Source organism: Phyllobates terribilis, unplaced genomic scaffold, assembly GCF_046119375.1.
Source record: "Phyllobates terribilis strain yellow unplaced genomic scaffold, ASM4611937v1 Scaffold_2__4_contigs__length_985480577, whole genome shotgun sequence".
NCBI lineage: Eukaryota > Metazoa > Chordata > Amphibia > Anura > Dendrobatidae > Phyllobates > Phyllobates terribilis.
This window is the reverse complement of record NW_027362762.1, coordinates 951931634-951944414: the sequence shown is the minus strand read 5'-3', so window position 1 is coordinate 951944414 and position 12781 is coordinate 951931634. Positions and strand designations below refer to the sequence as shown.

Here is a 12781-nt window from a genome sequence, read left to right as displayed (position 1 = left end):
CCTCCAGGATTAACCCACTACCTGCTGCACCCTCTGCTCCTCCAGGATTAACCCACTACTTGCTGCACCCTCTGCTTCTCCAGGATTAACCCACTACCTGCTGCACCCTCTGCTCCTCCAGGATTAACCCCCAGCCTGCCGCAGCCTCTGCTCCTCCAGGATTAACCCCCAGCCTGCCGCAGCCTCTGCTCCTCCAGGATTAACCCCCAGCCTGCTGAAACCTCTGCTTATCCAGGAATATTAACCTTCTGCATCAACCTCTTCTCCAACATTAACCCCTTAATTGCCTAGAAGCCGTGCCATGATTTAACCACTGCCTCCTTTGCTCCTCCAGGATTATTAACCCTCTGCCTGTTGCACCACCGTCTACTCCATTGTTATTAACCCCCTGCCTGCTGCAACCTCTGCTCTTATTATGCTGCGGCAACCTCTGGCCCAGCATTATTAATTCTGCAGCAGCCCCTAACCATTAACCTTCTGCAGCCCCTGCTATAGCCATTATTGTCCTCCTGCCAGCTGCTGCAACACCTGCTCCCTAATCCACTGCCTGCTGCAACCTCTGCTCCCCTGTTATTTAACCCTTTGCCTGCTGCCACCTCAAAAACCCACTTTAAACACAATTTCTGCTGAATCAAAACATGCAATTGTGCCTTAAGATGAACCACCAGCAACTGCAGAGTGTTTCAGCATCCCATTGCTCCTCATTCACCAGCTGACACCGAGCCATGGCTACCAATCTCATAGCCAGCGATATGCATCTGTCCACTGACTGCACTATTATTAACAATGGGAGTGCCAGGACCCTATATAAGCGATTATTACCCCCTCGGTCCTGGAGATCACTGAAAATCCCATAGAATAAAAGATTCTACTACAAAGTACCTGGGAATGGAGATTGCATCAATAAATAATGCATCACATGAATGTATAGGAAATATCCAGCTACATCAAACATGGCTGCTGCATTGTAACTCAATTTTTCCAGGATGGCAAATGTGCCAAGAATGCCCCTAATTGCTGCATAACTAGACCCTATAGTGATCCAGAGGATGGTCCACAGTGCAGACATTTACTAATGTCCGACACGGCCCGCGGACGACCAGTGCCCTCTACTTTCACAGCCTCCATAACAAATCAGACACTGGCGGCTTTCTCCATTTATGGGGATTTATGAAACGTTATCCAACCCGACTCCACGGCATAAATCCGTCCAGACGACCACATGTGGCAGACACATTACACGCATCACAATAACCCAAGTCACCTGCGAGATGGCCGCCATGTTCAGACCACACATTTTGCTGCGTTTTTTTTTCCCTTTTCTTGCAGCCAGATATAATCCAAAATGTCCATAGATTTGTTTTTTTGGCGCAGTCTTCAACATCCCGCACTCGCTGGTTTTGGCATTTTATAGACTAAGCATTCGCATGTATAAAATGTAACCGGCAAAAAAAAAAAAAACACAAAAAAAATACCACTAAAGCACTCGAGAAAAACTATGAAAATGTAAACATTTTTCTCCCCTTTATAGGGGTCACCAGAAAAAATAAATAAATAATAATAATAGTTATAAGCACCAATGCAAAAAGGTCTAAGTAGAAATTGATTGACCCTAAAATTAACACTTGGCAGCAGCGCCTTAGAATAAAGTGCTGAAAGCGGCTCGCACATGCCATATATCGTCATCCTATGACAAGCAGATACATGGCGAGTTTATATAAGAAATTGTATATATGCTGCACGCAGGTAACCGACGAGGACGGACGGTGGAGAATACAGAACAGTGCTGAAGTTTGTCCCCAGCTGCATCGCTCGGCCATCGCAGCGGATATCCCTCTCCTGGCGGACACAGCAGGGGCCTCATTTTAATTATGGGTTGTCAGATTTCACCCAACAAAAGCAAAAAGCCAACCTATTATTTTGCTAATAAAAAAGCGTAAGCAGAGTTCCAAGGTCACCACAAATGACCGACGTGCCATCCATTCTCGTTAGGAGGCAGACACAGCCACATACATTATTATTAGACGCCACAGTGCGGCCAGCCTGGCGCTATATGGGGATTCATGAGGCAGTGTTATTATAAAGTCTGCCGCGCATCACGCCGAGCCTGTCTACGAAGGAAGGAGGTTTTTTGGGGGTCTTTTTTTCCCTTCTTGATTTCAGTTTTGCTGGTTTGGGATCCGCTCGTCACAATGATCTTCTCCCTAAGGGTACGGATGGACGACGGACTTTGACATAGATTTGCAGGCGAAAAATCTGCAGCGATGGAAAAAAAAAAAAAAAAAGTCTGCCGCAGAGATTGACCAGCGGTGCACATTTTAAGTCTGTAACACCCTAATTCTGAACCGCGGATTTTCCAACATGGATTTGCAAGCAGAAATTCTGAAGCGTTTTACATGTAAAAAACAAAAAAAAACCTGCAACAAAAACTAATCAGCGCTGCCAATTTTAAGTATGTAGCATGCTAAATGACGCATCGGATTTGCAAAGCCTGGACAGAAATCCGCAGCAAAATCTGCATGGAACGCTTCGTATTGTAAAGTGGATTTGTTGCAGATTTTAGGCTATGACTTAATGAGATAAGGGAGCAAAAAAAAAAAAAAGGAAGTGCTGCCCAATAATTACTACCACCCACCATAATACTGCTCATAGGGACAGTGACTCTGCTTTCTATGGACCCTGAGTGGCGTGGGGCATTAGTATTCTGCGCCTTCCATTTCCACTATACTTTTTGCGCCATTTATGATTTTCAGTTCATGAACCAGGAGGCGCTGGATGAAAATAGGTCCCTCTGAGATGGGCAAGAGATGTAGTGCATGGAGTAATAGGATACCAGTCAGTGCAATCAAGTGGCCTCTTGTACAATGCAACACAGACTGTGTATATTTATATATTTTTTGTCATTTAGAATATAAACTGCATTGCTTAAAAGGTTGTGTTGTATGAAAAAAAAATATATATATATATATATATTTTTTTTTATTATTTTTTTTCTTCACAGCTGGATAGCTGCAGATTTTTTTGCGATTATCCCATGCAAGAGGCCTGCAGCAATCCGTGCATAAATTCAGCCAATTTCCATCTGCAAATCCAAAATTGTATCCCTGCCCAATGGCACATTTTAAAAGGGAAGAATAAACGTCTGTTACCAAAAGTTGGATTTTCCTGTCCAACCCTGCGTTACAGTTTTAGCAAAACAGACAGTAGTAGCCCGCTGTCACAGATGACCACCTATGTGCCCTCTGAGGAGCAGGCTGGGGCCTAACGCACGGGTGACAAAAATAAATAAATACATTGTATAATATTCTATTTCTGATTGTCAAGTTTTGCTTTACGCGTTCACACAGTGAGGAGCGCGGTGTCAGATTTTAATATCCCTTGAGTTGTTATTTCTGGACAGTGGTAGGAGGATGCGACCAATATCAGAAATAATGACAGGAGGGGTCCTAAAATTAAAGTACAGCGCGGAGACCCTCACTTTCTGAACATGTATGACCAATTGGCAAGTTTTGCTTTATAATATTATACAATTATATATTTTATCCCAGTTCCATCTCTAATCTGCATCACAAAGCCATAACCTCAGGCTCCGGCCGCCATAATATAATCTTAGAGAAATGGTAGTCGTGCCCTCTGACCCCCGCAGAAAATCCACGTCTTTGTCCCTACAAATTGCTCACGCCGTGATATAGAAGCTATTAATTACACCTGAGACCGTAAGGGCCGGAAACGCTGGAAATAATGGGATTTGTAATTTTTTCTTTTTACAGGTTCCTACATGTCTCCCCCCCCACCTCCTTACACGAATGTCATCCATGCGGCTAAAGCTTTGTTGTAATGTACTGGTTCCTGGTGGAACTGGGAACGCCCCATACAAGAGAGAGGGAGAAAGAGAGAGACGCAAAGAAAAAATAATGCATAAAGTGCTTGATGTGTAACCGTCACCAGCCCAAATATTACCCCGCGGACCCCTAATGGCAGAGCCCTCCCCTCCGACCGACATCACCATATGAAAGCAGCGGCTATGGGGTTATTCAGGAGACTTGTGGTCCCTTTAAAAAAAAAAAAAAAGTGTATGCTAAACCTCCAGCACGGAAATGAATATGTAAAATAAGAAGGACCAAGGGGAGGAAATCCAGAGCCGAAAACATTCGGAGAATAAAGAGGGAGAAACTGTCAGAGGAGGCTGCAAACCCCCACTATCAGCCAGGAGAAGACAAATACATTAAAATGGAACAAAATCAAAATATTTAAAAAATACATAAAGAGGATCAATATATATATATTTTTTTTTTTTTTTTTTTTTGGGGTAAAACGAGGAATTGAACACAGTTATTTATCACTGAGCAAATCTAGACACCAAGTATCAAAAAAAGGATATATATATATATATTTTGCAAAATGAATAACAGTTTGTAGCAACATCAGTGACAGATGCAGAAAGAAATGTAACGAAAGTATAAATATTACAGTCCTGCATTAGATGATAGCCTTCTCCTCGCTGGAGGGTAAAAGGTTAAAGTCGGAGACGTCATTATTTGCAGACCGACATCAGCACCTGCCCCCCGCGATCCCCCCCATTATATCTGGAATCCCCCCTTAGGCTTTATAAAAATGATATCACATGTTATATAGGAATCTCTGGCTGTGGACCCCCCCTGTATGAAGGTAATAATATGCAGGTAGAGGGTAAAGCTGCGGCCACCATCACCCTGAGGCCTGACGGAGGGCAAAGCCGCGACAGGAGGAGCAGGAGGAGGAGGGGGGCCGGGACCATTCTGGGAATATTAATGGTGGTAATAATGAGGAGGGGGGGCAGATAGGCCAGGATTATTAATAGGAGGAGCAGGAGATGCTGGGGGTGATAGTAATGCCAGTGAGGGGCAGGGAAAGGCCAAGGCAAAGTTAGATGTATACACAGTATATGGTTATATTAGGGGGTCCGGGGGGGGGGGGGGGTGTCACATATGACAGTCAGCCAAAACCAATCTATAAAAGTAAATAGAGGGAAAGTGACCGCCATATTGATCACTATGTTGTGCCGCGGCCCCCCGAGAGACGGACCCTGAAGACACAAACTAACGCGTCAGACGGCGACAGATATACAAGAAAAAGGATAAGAGGGGCTGCGAGGGGCTTTCACAAAGCCGCAGGTCGAGGGCCACCTTCTAATGTCATGGGCAGGTGCGGATGATTGGAGTTATCCTGGGTAGGAATCACAGAGAACAAGAGGGAATAACAGCCGTATTATATATGAAGTGTAATGTGTATGTATGAGGGGGGAGGGGGGATACATAATAGCCGCCATTATAATACACATCGTATACATAATATATCACACAGGGAAGGTGCAGCAGGTACTACGCTGGGCTCTACCAGTGTATACACTGTATACAGGGAGGCTACGGACACTATAACAATAGAGTATATAACCATACGCTGTATATAGGGTCTCTGGATAGTATGTTATATTATACAGCAGATCAAACACTACCGGGGTCTCTGGCCATTATAATATATACAGTAGGTATGACACTGTATACGGGGGTCTCTGGACATCATTATAATGGATAGGACACTGTATACGGGGGTCTTTGGGCATTGTTTTATCCATTATCTATTATACTGTATACGGGGGGCTCAGGACATTATAATATATACAGCGGACATGTCACTGTATAGGGGGGCCTTGGGACATAATGCATAGTGTATATGACACTGTATACGGGGTGTCTGGACATTATATACAAACACACAACAGACATGACCACTCCGGTGTATATTATTTAATGGGTCTCTGGACATAATAATATCATATATACAGCGGCAATCACTGCTGGGGTAGATATGCAGTAGACAAGGGGGGCCTGGAAATTATAGGACCCATCTGCTGTATTATACCAGGGGTCTCTGGCCATATACATAATATGATGCATATGGGTTGTAGGACCCCCCCTGCTCTACTATACCGGGGGTCTCCGGGCAGTATCACTATAATATATTAGGGGTGTAGGACACCCCTGCTGCATTATACCAGGGGTCTCTGATGTATACAGAGGACAGGACCCCGCTGCTGATTTATACCGGGGGTCTCTGATGTATACAGAGGACAGGACCCCCCTGCTGCATTATACCAGGGGGTCTCTGATGTATACAGAGGACAGGACCCCCCTGCGGCATTATACCAGGGGTCTCTGATGTATACAGAGGACAGGACCCCGCTGCTGATTTATACCGGGGGTCTCTGATGTATACAGAGGACAGGACCCCCCTGCTGCATTATACCAGGGGTCTCTGATGTATACAGAGGACAGGACCCCCCTGCGGCATTATACCGGGGGTCTCTAGTATATACAGAGAAGCAGACCCCACTGCTGCATTATACCAGGGGTCTCTGGTGTATACAGAGGACAGGACCCCCCCTGCTGTATTTTACCGGTGGTCTCTGATATATACAGAGGACCCCCCCTGCTGTATTATACCAGGGGTCTCTGCTGTATACTGAGGAGGGACCCCCCTGCTGTATTAAACCGGTGGTCTCTGATATATACAGAGGACCCCCCCCCCTGCTGCATTATACCGGGGGTCTCTGGTGTATACAGAGGACACGACCCCCCAGCTGTATTATACCGGGGGTCTCTGGTGTATACAGAGGACACGACCCCCCAGCTGTATTATACCGGGGGTCTCTGGTGTATACAGAGGACACGACCCCACTGCTGCATTATACCGGGGGTCTCTGGTGTATACAGATGACAGGACCCCCTGCTGTATATATTATATATATTGTAGTAGTCCATTATAAGGTTATTACAGGTGAGCGCTCCTCGCGTCCCCGGGGCCCCTCTGGCCCTCGGCCCCGGCTCCGGCTCCTGCTCTAGGTGAGGGCTCTCATCCTCCTCCTCCACCGCCGCCGTGCTTCTCCTGCTCCTGCTGCAGGCTCCTGTGTCCCCGGGATTCGGTGCATTTCCCGTCCTGCCCCCACCACCCCCGACGTTAATTATAATAATCCGGAGTACTAATAAATTATGCTAAGTCGCCCGTGTGTGTATGAATATGAATATGTAAAACGCGGTAATGATTACCTGCTGCCGCTGCTGCTGAACTCTCATCTTGACTCGCTGCTCCTCCGTCCGCCATTTTGAATATTTTAACCAAAATCGCCCGGCCGCTGACCCCTCCCCCTCCCCGCGCGCCCCCTCCTCCTCGCTGCTGCTGCTGCTGCTGAGAGACGTTCTTTTTTTTTTCTGTAGTCAACGTGCTTTATTTAAAAAGACACAAAGAGGACAAGGTTTAGCTCCGCCCATAACCGTTCACAGGCAGTCAGTCAGTCTGAGGCTTGCAGGTGCTCGGAGGTGGGTGGAGCTTTGTTATAAGCGCTTCAGCGCGCATGCGCGGCGGAGAGAAAGGGGGGAAACAGGTGGTTGTGAACGTACACTTGGGGGACTACATGTCTCAGCGAGCCCTGATAACCCTTCTACACATTTGAGACTGACGAGGCTGCTAGGTTTTACCTTTTAACCCTATAAAACCACATTTTTTGATTGTTTTACTTCGGTGTTTTTCCGTACCCCGTTGCTGTATCAGAGCTTGTTTTTCTTTTTTTTTTTTTTTTTGTATTTTTCAATGACGTCGTTCACTTTACCGTATAATGCACCAAAAAAAAAAAAAACGTCCCCGACTGAGGTGAAATTATTATATTATTTTTAATATTTTTTTATTATTTTAAAAGTTTTCAGTTTGTCCCGTAACTTTTTTTTATTTTTCCCTCAATGGGGCCATGTGACGGTTCATTTTTTTTTTCTCTCAGAGCTGACGTTTTTATTGATATCATTTTGGGGTACATGCGATGTTTTGATCACTTTTTATTGTATTTTTTTCAGGGGGGGGTGCGGCGACTCATACATCACATTGAGTCTTCAGAAAGTCCCCAGTTGCCATGGTAACACATCGGGACGCCACCTTTAATTGTCGCTGTCTGCGATTTGCGGCGATGGCATTTATAGGGTTAAGTAGCAGCGATTGGAGCTCGCTCTGGTCGCTGCTGTTAGAGGCGGGGTCCGGGGGTATAACAGCATCGGAGCCCCCTCACACGACCTATGACAAAAACATACGTCACAGGTCACTAAGGGGTTAAAGTATGTAAGACCAGCATCCACTTACAACTGCTATTTTTCCTGAGATGAGATTTGTGGTTCCACCTTCTGGGTCATGTAGGGTGTGCTGAGACTTGTGGTCCCAGGGCAGGCTTAGACTTGTAGTTTTACAATCTAAAAGATCTTTGGAGGACTACAAACCTCAGCATTTACTTATAACTTCTTTCTTATGGGTCGGGGGTTGGCAGGGTGAGTGGGGAGCTGTAGTTCCACAATCTGGAGCATCTGCTGATCAATGAACCTGAAGGCATTTGGAAGCTGGTAAAACCTGCTGGGACTTGTGGTACCACAATCCGGGGCATCCATAACGGACTACATTCCTCAGCATCCACTTATAGCTGTTTAAGGGTCAGAGGCTGGTAGTAAATCAAGCTGGGAGTTGTAGTTCCACAATCTGGAGCATCTGCTGATCAATGACCTGAAGGGATTTGGAAGCTGGTAAAACCTGCTGGGACTTGTGGTACCACAATCCGGGGCATCCATAACGGACTACAATCCTCAACATCCACTTACAGCTGATTTATGGGTCGGATGCTGGTGGTAAATCAAGCTGTGAGTTGTGGTTCCACAATCAGAGGTATCTAGGAGGGACTACAAGTGTCAGCATCCTTCGTACACTGGTAAAGTATGCAGAGTATAGGATCTTGCAGTTTTACAATTTATGCATCTTTGGAGGACTACAATCCTCAGCATCCACTTATAACCAAGATCTCTATTATCTGGTAAGATATGCTGAGACTTGTGGTTCCAGGATGTGCCAGGTCTTGCAGGTTATGAAAAACTACAATCCTCATCATTCACTTACAACTGTTTTCTTATAAATCAGTTGCTAATAGCGCAGGCTGAGACTACTGGTTAAACAGTATGGCGCGTCCATGGAGGACTATAAGTCTCAGCATCCACTTATACCTTTGAGACTTTTACAGTCTGATAAGGAATGCTGAGACTTGTGTTCCCAGTTCATGCTGAGACCCAAAGTGAACAGGTAAGACTACAATCCTCATCATCCACTTATAATTTCTTCCTTTTGGTGTTGGTAAGGCAGGCTGGGAGTCGTGGTTCCACAACCTGGAGCATCTGAGGGGCTACAAATCTCAGTATCCCTTACATGCTAAGACTTGTGGTCTCCATAATCTGGATTAGACTGTAGAGGGACTACAAGTCTCATCATTCACTGTAATTGAAAATGTTTTTTTTTGGTAAGCTAGAAAGGCGTGATGAGACTTGTAGTTCCACCACCGGCTTTGTAGGACTGTACAGTACTTTGGCTATATTAGGGACTGCAAGTCTCAGCATGCAGTAATAGGAGTAAAGCTGAGTCTGGAGGTTCGTTGGAGATGCTGGGACTTGTGGTGTCGGCGCTGGCTCGGCACAGCAGATTGCAGCATGGCGGCGGTGTTTGCCTGCAGCCGGTCGTGTCCGCACTCGTCCTCGCTCTTCTACCAGGATTGTGTTTGTTTAAAGAAACCCCATTGTAATAAAGAACATAAGAAACTTCCAGAATGACTGATCCTTTGTGCCCAGACCCAGCAGCTGCCACAAGTTCACCGTTAACCCTTTGTGGTCCTGAGGCGATAGGAAATTACAAAACGTTTCTTTTTTTTTTTGCCGCTGGTGATAAATGTTATTAATAAACCGTATTGTAATGCACCGTTACCAGCCGGTAGGTTAAAACCACGGGTGTTGATGACAATGGCGCCTGTGAGGGCTGGAACATGTCAGGCAGCAAAGGAACATTCACATTGTGGAGTCTGAAATGGCAGCAAGAAAAGCGGGCAAATAAAAGGACATGAGGGGCTAAAGCCAAATGTTATGTCTGAACGACCAGGTCAGAGCATGTCCAAAATGGCGAGGTCCTGTGAGAGGTTTCCGGTATACGGCAGGTCTTGTGGGTTGTTCTCGGTATACGGCAGGTCTTGTGGGGTGTTCCTGGTATACGGCAGGTCCTGTGAGAGGTTCCCGGTATACGGCAGGTCTTGTGGGGAGCTTCTGATATTCGGCAGGTCTTGTGAGGTATTCCTGGTATACGGCAGGTCTTGTGGGATGTTTCCGGTATACGGCAGGTCTTGTGGGATGTTCCCGGTATACGCCAGCTCTTGTGGGGTGTTCCTGGTATACGCCAGCTCTTGTGGGGTGTTCCTGGTATACGGCAGGTCTTGTCGGGTGTTCTCGGTATACGCCAGGTCTTGTCGGGTGTTCTCGGTATACGCCAGATCTTGTGGGTTGTTCTCGGTATATGCCAGGTCTTGTGGGGTGTTCTCAGTATACGCCAGGTCTTGTGGGGTGTTCTCGGTATACGCCAGGTCTTGTGGGGTGTTCTCGGTATACGCCAGGTCTTGTGGGGTGTTCTCGGTATAAGACAGGTCTTGTGGGGTGTTCTCGGTATACGGCAGGTCTTTTGGGGTGTTCCTGGTATACGGCAGGTCTTTTGGGGTGTTCCTGGTATACGACAGGTCTTGTGTGGTGTTCTCGGTATACGGCAGGTCTTGTGTGGTGTTCCTGGTGTACGGCAGGTCTTGTGTGGTGTTCCTGGTGTACGGCAGGTCTTGTGGGGTGTTCTTGGTATACGGCAGGTCTTGTGGGGTGTTCCCTGTATACGGCAGGTCTTGTGGGGTGTTCCCTGTATACGGCAGGTCTTGTGGGGTGTTCTCGGTATACGGCAGGTCTTGTGGGGTGTTCTCGGTATACGGCAGGTCTTGTGGGGTGTTCTCGGCATACGGCAGGTCTTGTGGGGTGTTCTCGGCATACGGCAGGTCTTGTGGGGTGTTCTCGGCATACGGCAGGTCTTGTGGGGTGTTTTCGGTATACGACAGGTCTTGTGTGGTGTTCTCGGTATACGGCAGGTCTTTTGGGGTGTTCCTGGTATGCGGCAGGTCTTGTGTGGTGTTCTTGGAATATGGCAGTGACTCACTGTATCACCCGCGTTTCTCTTGTGATCTTGCTTCGTCTGCGTTGAGGCGGCAGGTAAGGACCTGCGGTTAGCGTCCTGCAGTAGAGCGGAAGGACCTACGTGACTGGGATTCACGTGACTCGTACCGGTACGGAAGCCTAGGAAGACCAAAAAGTTCTAGTACCACCACCTATGAACTGACTCAACAATCAACCTCATTACAGGTAATTCCTATTCTCTACCAATAAGTTTGTGAACATGCAAACCCACTAACTCCCTTCTCTCTCCATCTAAACCTACCCAGATTACCTGCACCTACCAACTGCTTCCATTCCCTTGAACTACCGACGCCACCTTGGTCCTATCCTCAAGAACCCTTCACGCTCCCAAGGACCTTTTTAAAAATATCCTTTATTCCCCGCTTATTCATTTTTATTGTCTTAATAATTTTAAATAAAGTGTAGGGTTTTAATTCTACTTGGGTATCCTAAAAATTCTTCTTTTTTAACCTCCTTTCTAGTCTCCTAAACCTATACCTAAAGCCTAACGCTACCAGCGCAAGTAACATTTTAAAGTTATTTATTGGTATATCCAAATCAGACAACTGGTGGTAGGTTGTCTTTTCTTGCAGCAGGTATAGCATAAGGCCCACCTACCAGCGCCTCTACCAATTATCTATTTTAAGGTCTTGTAGGTTGTTCCTGGTATAAGGCCGGTCCTGTGAAGTGTTCTTAGTGTAAGGGTATGTGGACACGGTGCATTTTTTATGCGTTTTTGCTGCAGCAAATCCATGCGGATTTGGCCCCAAATACGCATTGCAAACCTTATCCCAGCATTTTCTATGGGATTTTGGAAGATCTGTGCTCATGAATAGGAATTTTCCTGGCAAGATTTCATGTGCTGAAAAAGAAGCAGCATGTCCATTCTTTGTGTGGATTTGCCTGCATTTTTTCTATACAATGCAATGGAAAAAAAATGCATGGCAAATCCGCAGACAAAAACGCACAAAAAGCGCATGTAAATGCAAAAAAAGCATCAAAAACGTGCAGAATTTCCGCCTCTTTTTTATGCCAAGAGGGGCAAAACCTTGCAGAAATTTCTGCAAGCAATTCCTGATCGTGCGCACATAACCCAAGGAGATGGACATATTGCCCACGTTCCTTGAAGACACATGAATTGTCACAGCGTTTCAATGTGTATTGTGACGGGTCTTATTGGTAATAGTGTTGTGTTCTACCCAACAATAGGGAGAGTTAGAGTTAATTATTGGGACTAGCCCAGAGTGGGAGGGGCTAAGGTGAAGGGACAGAGACTGTTTCCCGTCAGGTAGGGCCCAGTGTGTGTCAGAAGCAGATCTAACGTCTGGACAGTAAGCAGTGCCACATGATGTGGTTAGACCAAGACAGTGGTTAGCGTAAATCGGAGTAAAGAGGAAAATGCTTGAAAATGCTCCGTATTGTGAAGGAAACGTTCATCAAGCTATGTACTGGCTACCTGTTGTACAGTAAAAAGTTTATTTTTGACTGGTGATCATTGAACTGTTTAACATCTGGACCTAGCCAACCAAAGTCATTAGTAATGTGCTGCCTGCAAGGGCGTAGCGCCTACTCAGCACAAATCCACACACCCAGCCAATCCAGGATGAACGTTGCCCCTAAGGGACTGTGTGTAAGGTAAAAGAACTGTGTCCCCATCCTATGGACTGATACTCTCCAAAAAATAAAAGGACTCCAAC

The 12781-nt window shown here is 46.1% G+C and overlaps 1 protein-coding gene across 4 annotated transcripts in view; it reads right to left on the bottom strand.

Annotated features, from left to right (window-relative positions):
• Nucleotides 1-7176, bottom strand: part of POU2F1 (POU class 2 homeobox 1) — a 100843-nt gene extending 93667 nt beyond the window's left edge. For all 4 annotated transcript variants that reach the window (XR_012305053.1, XM_073668558.1, XM_073668559.1 and 1 more), the window contains exon 1: nucleotides 7086-7176. Coding sequence is in view for 3 of the 4 variants with exons in the window: in XM_073668558.1 (XP_073524659.1) it covers nucleotides 7086-7140 (55 nt within the window). In the remaining variant the exon portion in view is untranslated. The remainder of the gene's footprint in view (nucleotides 1-7085) is intronic.
• Between the last annotated feature and the right edge of the window lie 5605 nt (nucleotides 7177-12781).